We start from the raw sequence: 13,929 nt of genomic DNA, 5'->3' as shown, positions 1-13,929 counted from the left end.
TCAGGTGGCCAATCAGCTTTCAGGCAGAAGGTCTTGCACCCTCTCCCCACTACTGTATTGCTTTGTGCACGGTTTTGAGTAAAGAAGAAAAGCAAATGAACAAAATGTAATTATTATGACTTAAGTGGCATGAATTTACCTGGATTGTTCGATTCAACTTGCGAGAGTTTGGTTGGATTTTGTAAAGACGCGGAGCTGTGATGTTTGCTCATTTTGATTTCTCGTGTGATGTTAAATTACAGCATGTGCTCAATTTGCCCCTGCTTTGTATAGCATAAGCATAATTTTGGGTTTCATATTCATACGTCGTGAGGTTTGGCGTTTCCATGGCATGTAATGGCGCATTTTACGCGCTGATCGGGTGGATCACTTTAGAGCCAAGACACCAATAAATAAAACGTAGTCCTAAAATAAATTGATAAAAACGGAATATTCTATAAGAATCGATACTATCTTGCCATGAAACATATTAATGCTGAAGCAAAAATCACCTTTACAGCCATGAAGCGCAACTGTTGCGAGTTGGACAAAGGCTATTTACGCATGGCGCCATCCCAAAACACAATTTCGGAATGAAAACCCCGCTGTTGGGTTTTGAAGTACAAAATGTATTCCTATGTGACACAGCCAATTAAACTCAATTCCTACAATCATGTGATCTTAAATGGCTGCGCAAAGAGACCATATCGTCGCAACTTCAATTTAAGCAGTGCAAATTATGTGATTGACATAATCCAGAAATCAAAGTTCCATAAACTATGTCAGCTGAGGTCTTTAATTTATTTGTGTTGTTCGGGGTAGCAGAATTCAAACATACATTATCAGTTTAACTATTTGTCCAAATATTTGGGGAACAATCTGATCCCCCCATATGCTTTCAATAAAGTAGATAAATACACATGCGAGATATGAGTCGTCGACTCGTAGTTGTAAAAAGTCCGAAAATGTCCCCACTTTGCAAATAATGTCAGTCCATATTGGAATATGACGGACAGGTGCTGGTTTAAAGCAATCAGGGCTTTGCTTGCTTTTTATTTTATTTTATTTTTTTATCAGTGTGTTGTATTATCTTACTTGTTATGCAAAGTTTGGGCAAACATAAGCACCCATATAAAAAGATATGACAGCAAAAGGGGGTAGGAAAAGTGATTTAACAATATTTAACAATACAAATGAGCAAGCTCCAGAGCAGGTGATACCTGCACGGATGCGCCTGGTTTCTACTCCCCGACTACTTCACGCTCTCCTTTGCTTATTTATGAAGCCAAATCTATTTCTTATTTTAGCAAACAGAGGTACCAGGTGGGGCTTTATTTTCGTCTTCAGCTTTTTGTTTGAAGGACGTTTTGAGAAGGCCAATCCGAGTCCAACAACTCGCTGACCAGATTGTTATCAGGGACGCCATTCAATGTGCCCCCCTCCTCCTCTCGCTCCTTGTGCCAAAGAGCTGCCGAGGGAGAGAGAGAAAGGGAAAATGAAACTTCTTCAAGAAAGGGAAAACATCTTAAAACATTTAATTGCAACCCGGATGCCATATGTACAGCTCTTGTGAGAGCCTTCAACAATGTGACTGACTGTCTTTTATAGAAAGTATGGAGTGCGCCTTCGTAGACGTGTGCGCTTTTGGAGAGGTGCGCGCGTCGTGACCGGAATGACCCTGAAAACACTTTACACAAAAACGAATTCACTTTTAATGTGCTTTGGAGTTTCCTTTCACAAGCAATGCATTGTACACCTCACCTCGGCTTTTGAAGCCAGTGTACACCAATTACAGAGGAATAGCTGGAAACGTTTTGTCTTCATTTTGTTGAAGCTGAGGGACATGCACGTGCGCGTCTTGACCATTTTTTTATTTTCTTTGATGGATGGGGGTCGTGCATAAAGGACAAAATGTGCTGTTCACATCATCAACGATCAAAATAGTAAACATGGTACTTTGTACTCTTCCTAAACGGGCTACTCTAAGCATCTCACATGAATCACTCATTCAATTTAAATGTCAACTGAAAATTCAATTTTTAAAGATCGGGATTTTGGCTGAATCTTGAAGAATCACCACTCTGAATGGGATTAGAAATTAATATGATGAGGTGATATGACAGAATCATTTTTATGGGCCAACTCTATATTAAACCCCATGCACAAGGAATTTGGAGCTCATTGCATCACGGGAAATGATATATACTTGAGGGTAAATCTGAATCATCTCTACCGGGCTTTCATTTATCGTGTCTTCATTTCATTTTAGAGTCACGGGTAAGGGAGCGTAGGCAGGCGGTGTACACCCTGACCTGAGTCTTGGTCACCAGCCAATCATAGCTGTGACTGTAACAAGCGAATACTGACTTCATCCAGTAGGAGGCAGTGTAGGACATGCACAGGAATACATTTGCAAAGAGAGATGGAATATAAGAAGGTTTATTAGTGTAAATTCGTGCAATGTGCAAAATTGCGCATTGCGGTAAAAAAAGTATAAAAGACTGCGTCTCGCTGTATTGCTCAGGCTGCACTGCAGGGACTATTCACAGGCGCGATCCCGCTACTAGGCGATACGGGGGCTTTGACCTGCTCCGTTTCCGACCTGGGCCGGTGCACCCCTCCTTAGGCGACCTGGTGATCCCGGGCTCCCCCCGGAGCACCATATCGATACCGAACTTAGCGCGGACACCCGCTCGACATAGCCCGCTGCAGCTCAGAACCCCTGAGCTCAACCGATCCTCCAGCCTCAGCCTCCCAGTAGCTTGGATTACAGGCGTGCGCCACCACACCCGGCGAAGAACATCATCTCGAGTAGTGCTTTTGGCTTCGACGTGTGTGACGTCACCAAGGAAATAGCGACATCTAGTGGTTCTAAACGAGCTGTTCAGTTTTTATAACTGCACCTTAACTTCCCTTGTGTTTTTTTTTTTTTTTATGTGAACTATGCCTTGTAAGGAAAAAACTTGAGCATTTGGAAGTTTGTGCACTGCTGTAAAAATAATATCAGATGTTTACAGAAATGAAGTATAAAAGACTGCGTCTCGCTGTATTGCTCAGGCTGCACTGCAGGGAATATTCACAGGCGCGATCCCGCTACTAGGCGATACGGGGGCTTTGACCTGCTCCGTTTCCGACCTGGGCCGGTACACCCCTCCTTAGGCGACCTGGTGATCCCGGGCTCCCCCCGGAGCACCATATCGATACCGAACTTAGCGCGGACACCCGCTCGACATAGCCCGCTGCAGCTCAGAACCCCTGAGCTCAACCGATCCTCCAGCCTCAGCCTCCCAGTAACTTGGATTACAGGCGTGCGCCACCACACCCGGCGAAGAACATCATCTCGAGTAGTGCTTTTGGCTTCGACGTGTGTGACGTCACCAAGGAAATAGCGACATCTAGTGGTTCTAAACGAGCTGTTCAGTTTTTATAACTGCACCTTAACTTCCCTTGTGTTTTTTTTTTTTTTTATGTGAACTATGCCTTGTAAGGAAAAAACTTGAGCATTTGGAAGTTTGTGCACTGCTGTAAAAATAATATCAGATGTTTACAGAAATGAAGTATAAAAGACTGCGTCTCGCTGTATTGCTCAGGCTGCACTGCAGGGAATATTCACAGGCGCGATCCCGCTACTAGGCGATACGGGGGCTTTGACCTGCTCCGTTTCCGACCTGGGCCGGTACACCCCTCCTTAGGCGACCTGGTGATCCCGGGCTCCCCCCGGAGCACCATATCGATACCGAATTTAGCGCGGACACCCGCTCGACATAGCCCGCTGCAGCTCAGAACCCCTGAGCTCAACCGATCCTCCAGCCTCAGCCTCCCAGTAACTTGGATTACAGGCGTGCGCCACCACACCCGGCGAAGAACATCATCTCGAGTAGTGCTTTTGGCTTCGACGCGTGTGACGTCACAAAGGAAATAGCGACATCTAGTGGCTCTAAACGAGCGGTTCAGTTTTTATAACTGCACCTTAACTTCCCTTGTTTTTTTTTTTTTTTAATGTGAACTATGCCTTGTAAGGAAAAAACTTGAGTATTTTGAAGTTTGTGCACTGCTATAAAAATAATATCAGCTGTTGTTTACAGAAATGAAGTATAAAAGACTGCGTCTCGCTGTATTGCTCAGGCTGCACTGCAGGGACTATTCACAGGCGCGATCCCGCTACTGGGCGATACGGGGACTTTGACCTGCTCCGTTTCCGACCTGGGCCGGTGCACCCCTCCTTAGACGACCTGGTGATCCCGGGCTCCCCCCGGAGCACCATATCGATACCGAACTTAGCGTGGACACCCGCTCGACATAGTCCGCTGCAGCTCAGAACCCCTGAGCTCAACCGATCCTCCAGCCTCAGCCTCCCAGTAACTTGGATTACAGGCGTGCGCCACCACACCCGGCAAAGAACATCATCTCGAGTAGTGCTTTTGGCTTCGACGCGTGTGACGTCACCAAAGGGAAATATAGCGACATCTAGCGGTTCTAAACGAGCGGTTCACTTTTTATAACTGCACCTTAACTTTTTTTTCCTTGTAAGGAAAAACCTTGAGCATTTGGAAGTTTGTGCACTGCTATAAAAATAATACCAGCTGTTGTTTACAGAGATGAAGCATAAAAGACTATCTCGCTGTGTTGCTTTTGGCTTCGACTCATGTGACGTCATAAAGCACCACAATGTCTTCAAGAGAGATGACAGAGTAGATGTACATAGCGTATGGAGGTAGGGTTGAAACGCTTCGCAACGTATCCACTGTACCATCATATCTGCACATGCGCAGAAAACTGTCTTCCGGGATCCCAGTTAGCTTGCAGCTGTGAATATGTAGTAGTAGCATGTAGATGAGAGCCAAGATCTCGAGCAGGCGTCTGGTTGGAGGTAACTTCTCTTTGTCGCAGACGAAAAATAACAAGGTTATCGGTTGAAAACCGTCTTGACAACATGGATTACTGGGTAAGTGCTACTTCTTTCCCTGTTGTTTATGTATCTTTAGACACGGTTACATTTGGAACGCTTACAATTGTTAAAAGACTCGGACTTGTTTATCAGCCACTGACGTGCGATCATGAGCTGAGCTGTTTTCCTCTTTGGGATGCTCTTAAGTTCACAGGCTTTGTGTAGTTGTGCAATGTCGTGTTGCGGTTCGATTTAGGGCTTGTTGCGAAACTCCTGACACGATCACCTTCGCTGAAGGCAATAAGACGACAGCAATAAACGGTTCTGTGACGTGCACGCACTCCAAATCGAAAGGACTGTACACTACAGTAGCTCTCATTTGAAAAGTTCTGAGTTGTTGTACAGACGGCCCTTCCTCTGTGAAAAACTGTATATTCTATTCAAACAATCGTTTATTGTGGCGCCCATGGTTTAAAATTAGAGTTCCCGTTCAGCTTGAGCCCGCAGGAAGTCTTAAACAAAGCTTTTATCGCCTGAGTGATGCGGAGTCAGATTTAGTGTCAAAGGAGGACAATCAACTCCTGAAAACAGACACTACTAGTATAAACTGTACAGACAAAAAAAATATATATGGGGGGGGAGTACTACTGTAGATCAGACACAGCAGTGACTTTGTTAGACAGTGAGTCAATCTTGATCTCCGTTTGACTCATTTTGTGAACTGCTGTGTGTGATCTGTAACTTTTCATCAATGCACCCAGTATATTTCCATGACAACAAAGAACCCCCCTTCACCCTTTGAGACACAAAAGGCGTCTCTCTACATTGTTATGGGAGTGATAATGAGTAAGACGATACTGACAAGTCTTGAATATGTTTCCAAGGAGTTCGATTTGGATCGTCCAACTTATTATTGTTGTGGTCCGTGTTGGTTTTCCCAAGATGGCTGTTATGACTGTGAAAAGCAGATATTTGCTTTAGTGGGCCACGTACAGGAAAATGATACGCTGGACCAGAGCAGGATCCCCGGGCCTTAGGTTTGACACCTACGGTTTTGTGAGTGGAATCAAGAGAAAGGGTGTACGTGTAAAAGTGCACTGAGTTGCATTTTGAACTGATGAGAGATAGGTTTAATCTATTTTTTACGACAGAAAAAGCTCAGATATGCTGCACCTGCATCTCAATAGACTGATTCTCTCTCTACTGGTGGGTTGGGACCAAAAAGTGGGTTGCAGAAAAATGGCGACATGGCAAATGTGAGATTTGTGCAGATAGCAACAGATTCATTAATAAGATATTCCCCATCCATTGCCTTATTTGAAATACTGTTATTTATCTGTTTGATGTTGTTTGGTTCAGGAATGATCTGTTGTCAATGCGTTGTCTTGTCCCCTACTCGCAGCTCATCTTTGGCTTTGACCCAGTTTACCTTGCCAAACCTGTTTGTAATCCTGTCAAATCTCAGGCACCCTTCCAATCTTAATACTTTCAAAGCCAACGTAAATTCATTTAAATATCGGCATATTCGCCACTTGCAGCTGACGAATCGCTGAAGCCGAAAATAATTCTACAACCTGCCCAAGGTGCACAGTTCTGGAGTGTTCTTAGCGCTGAGCAGATTGTGATTAGTTAAGATGTTATCATTTGAACCTTAAGCTTTCCCCTATCACTTGTAGTTGAGGTGCTATGTCATAAAATTCCCCGTAGATAAACGAAGGCATGCGTAATTTCACTTTGGTCATTTGCTGAACTCAGTGCCGACGGGCAGTTTGCGTGTGCGGATTAGCCGTGCAACGCCAGGGAGGAGTCTGGGGCGCTAGAAGTTGAGTCAGCTGACAAACTCGCTCACTCTTCTGTCTGGAGAAAGACGAGTCCTGTTGCTGAGGGGGAAACCTGAGCCTTATAGGGCCAACAATGCCTGCTGATGTAAGTACATCAGCAGCCTTTTCAGACATGAATTATTCATTATGTATTTGCCTCTTTAAAGTATGACTAATCGTGCGAAGTAACTTGGCTTGAAATGTCAGATGTAGGATTGAACCCAGTCCAGGAAAGAAAATAATTGCTTTTAAAAATAACTTTTACTACAATGACAAAGTGCTCATTATGATGTTTGATGTGTAACGTCGCGAATGGCAGCGCTTTGTTCTACAGTTTGTGACTTTTTGATCTTATTCTGAATTCTATAAACTTCAGTGGCTTTGATTTTAGTCCATTTAGTGCAACAAGCAATTTGTGACAAATTTGTCATCTTGTTTTAAGCCAAGCTTCGGACAGAAAAATACGATTATTTTTGAAAGACATTTTTAAAATTGGACATTTGTAAAAATATTTTTGATCGTAAGCAGTGTGTGTTTGTGTGTAAATCCAGAGTGCCTTGGAGGTATACAAGGAGATGATGCTCATCTACCTGGAGGACGTTCGGCGGCTTGTGAACGGGCACTGCAGAGACTTTGAGCCGTGGCAGCTCATCGGAGTGACGCTCGCCACCACACTGGGAGCCGTGTGGCTTAAAGGATTCCTCTTCCAACAAGAAAGTGAGCACAGCATGACATGAGTCATGTTAAAATATTCGGGAAGTGTGTTTGGGGTTGGTTAAGAGATCAAAACTAAACCAGCTGTTTTTTTTTTTTTTTTTGGACATGTGATTATATGTCATAGTCAGCTGTCAAAACGTTGTGGTTGATGAGGTGCCAACATTTGACTGAAGTTCCCTGTCTTTTTGGTTTTAGGTCTCCTTTCCAGAATGAAGAAGCAATGCTTTCGACTCATCAGAAAAATACCCTTCATTGGCGGCCCGGTACGTGCACTGACTGATTCATGAGTCACGGCTGACGACTGAGTGCAGAGTACGCGTAGACCTTTGGCACACTTAACATTGGAGATAACGTCGACCAACTTCTCGACATTGCCATCTTAGGACAAATTGACATGAATAAAATCCGTTTTCCCGGCGAAATAATGTTCTCCGCGCTCTCGTGATAGATCCAGCGTCAACTGAACAAGGCTTTAGACGACATGTCTGCCGGTCTGTGCACTCTGAAGAATGGCATGAGTTACACCAAAAAGTTGCCCTCAAAAGGTCTCTCGCAAAGCCAAGTGTTGGACAAGATCAGCGAGTACCAAACGTTGAGTAAGTTGTGCTAATTCTGACACGTGTCTGAAAGCAACTGGACTGTTGTTCTGAAGTTGTTGTTGTTGTTGTTTCAGATGAGTGCCAGTGGCAGAAGGGCTGTGTTTCAGGCGCAGTGTACTGGGGTGATGAAACACTGACGAAACTCCTGGTCAAGGTATGCATCGAGGACATCTTCTCTTAAGGCGTCCATTTCCGAAGTAGCCACTTTTTAATGTGGAAGATAATGCCGACGTCTTGTGTGACCTTATGATGCCTGTTATGTATCGGCACAACGTTCCTCTCAATAGATTTTTTTTTTTAACTTCTAAGGTTTATGGCGATTTTGCATGGAGCAACCCACTTCATCCAGACATCTTTCCCGGTGTGAGAAAAATGGAGGCAGAGGTGGTCAGAATGGCTTGCACACTTTTCCACGGCGGACCCGACTCGTGTGGCACAGTATGAGTTGTCGCGCACGGAACGACACGAAGCAGGACTATCACATAAGATGACAACTTATTGCCTTTTTTTTTTTTGTTTAGGTGACTTCAGGAGGAACGGAGAGCATACTGATGGCCTGCAAGGCGTACAGAGACATGGCGTATGAACGAGGTGTCAAATACCCAGAAATGTAAGATGGCAATTTTCAAATCGGGCCGGTGAACGATTTACTGCTATTTTGGCGACAATGGAGGAAGCCTTGATAAATAAGCCTTGATAAATACAGTGCATTTATTTTCTTATTAATGTCACGTCTGCAGCCTGGCGCCAATTAGCGTCCATGCGGCCTTCGACAAAGCGGCGCATTACTTCGGGATGAAGCTTGTTCACATTCCCCTCAATAGCAAAACAATGCAGGTTGACGTCAAGGTGAGACGGAAAAGAAGCACGTGACTTGAGTCATTGTACGATGATTCCAGCTATAGTCTTGATTATTTTTATCCTGCTTTAAGGCTATGAAGAGAGCCATCAACAAGAACACGGCCATGCTCGTGTGCTCAGCCCCTCAGTTTCCACACGGCATTATGGACCCTATTGGAGAAGTTGCCAAGGTCACTGGCCGAAGCATTTTTATCTTGTCATATGATATCTTAGCTCCCTCTAATTCTCTCCTTACTTGTTTTCCAGCTGGCCGTACGTTACCACCTGCCGTTGCATGTAGATGCCTGTTTGGGTGGTTTTCTGATCGTCTTCATGGCCAAGGCTGGCTACCAGCTCCCACCGTTCGACTTCAGGGTAAAAGGTGTTACAAGCATCTCTGCAGACACTCACAAGGTGAGGAGATGTGTAAAACCTAAAAAGAAAATGACATCTGGTACTTCAGCCTCATTATGTTGATCTTTTTTTTGTTGTTGTACGTTTCTAGTACGGCTACGCCCCCAAAGGTTCTTCAGTGATTCTCTACAGTGATAAAAAGTACCGTCACTATCAGTACTTTGTGGCTCCAGACTGGCAGGGCGGAATCTATGCCTCGCCCTCCATCGCGGGCTCCAGGCCCGGAGGAATTGTGGCGGCCTGCTGGGCCACCATGATGCACATGGGAGAGAATGGATACGTGGACGCCACTCGCAAGATCATCGGCGTGGCGCGCAAAATTAAAGCAGAGTAAGAACTGTTCAGTTGTGGATTTGGGATGCTTTTGAATATTAAAAAGCTCATTTTGTTTGGACTTCTGACAGGGTTCGAAAGACGAAAGGCGTGTTTGTGTTCGGGGATCCCGAAATTTCAGTGGTGGCGATCGGCTCGGATGATTTTGATATTTTCCGTCTGTCCAACGCATTGACGTCAAAGGGCTGGAATCTGAACACGCTTCAGTATCCATCCAGGTATGTCCAAAGCAGGTAGCAGCACCAGGTTCCGATGTTGCTCCGCAGTGACAATGTCGTCATGTCTCGACAGCATCCACATTTGTTGCACAGTTCTGCACACCCAGCCGGGTGTTGTGGAGCGCTTTGTTGGCGATATCAGAGAACAGGTTGCCATCATTATGAAGAACCCCAAAGAGAAAACCACAGGAATGGTGAGATGACACACCCGTGTAGTCAGTGTTGAACACAATGTGCTAGTAAATAGCAGATGATGAGCTTTCATTAATTAAATTGCCACCATTTATGAATTACTACTAGTAGTAGTATTCTAATGGTGGTTTGGTTTATTTGTTTTTTTTTTCCTTCAGTGAAAAAACGACTTTCTGAAAGTAAAGATAAGATGACATTTGAACCAGTCCACTTACATACTCTTGTTTTCCTTCCTTTCTGTTCCAAGGGAGCCATCTACGGCATGGCCCAGTCTATCCCAGACAGATCCATGGTAACGGAAATCTCCCGAGGCTTCCTGGACTGTCTATACAGCACGGAGGTGCCCAAGTCCAACACCAGCCACATGAACGGTAACGGCAAAGCCCACTAAAAAAAAAAAAAAAAAAAGGATCAGGGTTGTTCTCGACTCGCTGCACGCACACGGGAAATTCGCTCATCTCCTCCCGGTGCTCTTGAGTTCAGGGTTGACTGGTTGCCTTATCTTGCATCACTTCGACAGTTTCTAAAAGCACAAGACGTCCTTTTAATCACCACCGGAGGAAAATGACTCCAAGAGACTGGCTGGTGTTCAAATAGATTGAAATCATGTAGTGAATGTGTTTGTGTCATTAGATTCATTTCAATATTAATTATCCTGCATAGTCTGAATATTTCAATTTGCTGCTGTCATTTCTTTTTTTTTTTTTTTTTTGCTGATGACGCAGCAAAAAAAAAAAAGAAAAAAAAAACACCACTGAGAGCTTGTGAAACAGGATCCAACTGCATGAGTATTTTTTTTTTTTTATGTAAAAGCACTGCAGTGGCTGGGCAGGAACAAATCAGATTCCTATTCAAACCACTTGATAGTACCACTTGCTCATCCTGTATGTACTCTTACGGCATCACTTGATAGCACTTCATGTCATTACTTTCAATTCCTCTTTTGTAGTTGGGACTTCAAATGGGTTTCAACCATGGGAGCATTTGATAGTTTTGAAGTTGAACAGCTAGTGTAACCAAAGCTGTACTGGTTGTCTTCACCTTTCACTAACCCACATTTAAAAGATTGTTGCTGTTTGTGCTCAAGTGCTTGACTTCACCTGTGGAGTCAGCCACGTTTTGATAATTGTCCTAATTTAATCTACCTCAATTTGTACTTGTAGTGCAAACCTACAAAGCAAACTTTTATTTCTAAAAGTGTCGCCTGTTTAACACTGTCATGACATTTGATGTAGAAAAATAATTCTAGCGATCCGCCATGATTGGGGCTATTGATAAGACATTTTCACGTGTGCACTCAAAGGACCACGTTTTGTATTCATGGAATTGTTTCTCTGTTTGTGCAATAACTGTGTTATGGAATGATAGAATAGGGACTGTTGCGTAATAACGTTTAACACGATATATTCATGTTATTGATAGCTTATCAGGCCAGTGGGTGTTTGTATTCTCACAAATGTTTTCAAGACATGAATGTTTTTACATGTTTGAGCTGCACTCCTATCAGGGTAGTAATGTTAATTCAGATTGTGCCTGGTTGAAAAAAAATGATGGCAAGTTAACGATGCCCACACCAACTCAGCAAAAGTTTCTCTTTTAGTCCCCCAAAAAAATAAGTGCTTTATTAGCTTACTGTATGTTTTTTAATTTTTTTTTTTTTTTTATGATGACACAATAATGAGTGTTCACCTCTGTGCCTACAGAGGTTTCCGGTCATACTACTTTTATTTCCTCTTAACACCCTCAGGGATTCAGTCTTATATCAAATGTCATTAAGGTCCAATGCGCTTTAGAGGGGGTGGGCACAATCGTCATACTATTTGAACTTGGGGAGGATTTTAGTCTGGTTGCAAGTCTGATTTGTATACGTCAGGACAATACGCAGCTTCAAATTTTCCATGTGCTTGTTGTATTCCTCCAAGTTGCATTCTAACAGCCCCTGTTTTTGCTACAATCAAGACGTTAAAAGCATCAATAATGAGCAGTTGAGTGTTAAGATTTAATAACTTGGAATCTTTTAGTGTTGTTTTCAATAAAATACATATACTGTGCTTTTTTTTGCTCTTTTGTTGGAGGGAATCTTTTTCTTGGATGAAGAAAGGACAGATTTGCAACAAACTATTTTAGATGTTTGAAGCCAATATACAGTACTAGCTCCAGATGTACTGAAATGAATGATAGCCAAACCCTCGTTTGGAATTATCCATTTTTCTCCAATACATAGTGTGTCACATTTGATTGAAATTGAAGACAATTATTTTGAAAAACCTAGCAAAATAATTTCTGAAAGATGAACATTACACAATGACGCTTCCTCAGGTACACAAACAAACAGCTGTAAAAACACATTTGACACTTTACACGCCACTTAGCACAATTGTAAATACCAGCAAAAAAAGTTTAACTCTTTGGGTATTTTAGGCACACATAGTTTCTCCACTTTGTTGTCACATCAAGGAGGCTTGGTCAATGAAGTTGGCCAAAGTGATGTCACGTTGCGAGAGCCCTCCGCAGTCGTGAGTACTCAGGGTGATCTGCACCTGGATGGTTACCATGCATTAGTCATGTGTGAGCTATATAAATAATAATATAAATGTATTTGGGTTTTTTGAATATTGTGTAAATATTGTGGCAAAAGGTCCCCAAGAAGTTTCGATGCCACAAGATGTCAGCAAGGCACTACTTTTGTCTAAATTAGGCTCCAACTCACACCATCATAGTTCTTTGGCCACAAGATGGTGGCAGTGAGTAGAAAATCCTTAAGTGAATAATGAGTCGGTTCACTTTTTTTCTGCCAAATTTGTGAATGCCGAACTGTAATTATGTGGAGGCTCACTATACCTTATTGTAAACATTGAACCACTCGGGATGATGGTCCATCTTCTCTGCTTGTAGTGCCACTCTGGACATGAAACCAAAAGCCTAGGTGGGAGAATATCGATTTTCAATTGTACAATGTACCTGCTGGATCGAGTGCGACGGTGTAAAAAGCAAAACCTGATTAAAATCTTTGAAAAGAAACTCTTTGTAGATGGCGTCCCGTCCTACCACCTCCACCCATTGGGCATTCTGCAACAGTGGGAGAAAGTGAGCTCGCTCCTCTTCTGTCAAACTCTGGATTTTAGCTGCCTGAAATGACACGAGCAAGAGAGAGGGGCAGTTACAGCAATACAAACTGTGATTGGCTACGCAGGAATCCCATCTGGAAACAATGAGAAGCTGCATTCTTTTTGCTTTAAAACAGCCTGGTACAAAAAGGTATGTTTTTTTTTTTTTGGCCTCCCTCTGGTCATTTGTCACATGATGCAAAAGCACATGAATTACACGACTGCTGCTAATTCCCTCGTGACATTTCGCTCTCTTACTGATTCCTAATTTCTATATATTTGCAGGGAAAGGGGGTTTGGTTTCCCCAGGCGACAGGGACACGAGACAGCCAGCCTACAAGGGAGTAGTAATGACATCAACAGGTATCATAGCAACGCTCTAATCTGCTGATCAGCAGCAAACAATAAGCAGCAAACTCAAAGCCTCACCCACTATCAAACTGGTGTGCTACATGTTGTTACAAATATATGCCATGCAATTAACACACACTATGTTAATAATCCTATTGTGCTCCAAATCATGAATACAACAAAAGTCATTTCCTAGAAAATTTAGCCCAAAGGTGTGTGTCAGAGGTTGTGTACTCACCATGTTTGCAGAGCAGTTTCATGCAGAAAGGCAACAGCTTCTTCCTGTGCTCTGACAACAAGTAGAGTGAATCAACACATGAACAGGCAAGCAACGTCCTCTTTTTAGCTGCCCCGGTAGAAGCCTGAACACAAATCCATCTGTCAACATTGGTTTAATCATAAACTCCTACTGCTGAACTCATGCTTCAGGCTATCTGGTTGCAAAAACAAGGCCAGTATTTGTAATGTCTT

At 43.3% G+C, this 13,929-nt stretch overlaps 2 protein-coding genes across 3 annotated transcripts; one reads left to right on the top strand and one right to left on the bottom strand.

Annotated features, from left to right (window-relative positions):
* Positions 1 to 4,771: 4,771 nt before the first annotated feature.
* sgpl1 (sphingosine-1-phosphate lyase 1) lies at positions 4,772 to 11,548 on the top strand. 2 transcript variants are annotated; one of them, XM_037271311.1, is made up of 14 exons: positions 4,772 to 4,924; positions 7,239 to 7,404; positions 7,600 to 7,667; positions 7,853 to 8,000; positions 8,078 to 8,157; positions 8,313 to 8,441; positions 8,525 to 8,613; positions 8,744 to 8,852; positions 8,936 to 9,034; positions 9,111 to 9,257; positions 9,349 to 9,587; positions 9,662 to 9,808; positions 9,882 to 10,002; positions 10,248 to 11,548. In XM_037271311.1, the coding sequence occupies exons 1-14, from the start codon at positions 4,913 to 4,915 to the stop codon at positions 10,389 to 10,391; spliced, it is 1,698 nt and encodes a 565-aa protein (XP_037127206.1). In that variant the 5' UTR covers positions 4,772 to 4,912; the 3' UTR covers positions 10,392 to 11,548. The 2 variants fall into 2 exon arrangements, with proteins under 2 accessions (XP_037127206.1, XP_037127207.1); XM_037271312.1 differs by lacking the exon at positions 4,772 to 4,924 and adding an exon at positions 6,690 to 6,793.
* A 114-nt stretch (positions 11,549 to 11,662) lies between these two features.
* On the bottom strand, positions 11,663 to 13,828 carry pcbd1 (pterin-4 alpha-carbinolamine dehydratase/dimerization cofactor of hepatocyte nuclear factor 1 alpha). The gene is made up of 4 exons (XM_037271314.1): positions 13,697 to 13,828; positions 12,998 to 13,129; positions 12,842 to 12,922; positions 11,663 to 12,540 (listed from the first exon to the last, which is right to left on the bottom strand). The coding sequence occupies exons 1-4, from the start codon at positions 13,697 to 13,699 to the stop codon at positions 12,448 to 12,450; spliced, it is 309 nt and encodes a 102-aa protein (XP_037127209.1). The 5' UTR covers positions 13,700 to 13,828; the 3' UTR covers positions 11,663 to 12,447.
* Between the last annotated feature and the right edge of the window lie 101 nt (positions 13,829 to 13,929).

Source organism: Syngnathus acus, chromosome 15 (genome assembly GCF_901709675.1).
Source record: "Syngnathus acus chromosome 15, fSynAcu1.2, whole genome shotgun sequence".
Lineage (NCBI taxonomy): Eukaryota > Metazoa > Chordata > Actinopteri > Syngnathiformes > Syngnathidae > Syngnathus > Syngnathus acus.
The sequence above is the reverse complement of the archived record's forward strand: the minus strand, read 5'-3'. Positions and strand labels throughout refer to the sequence as shown.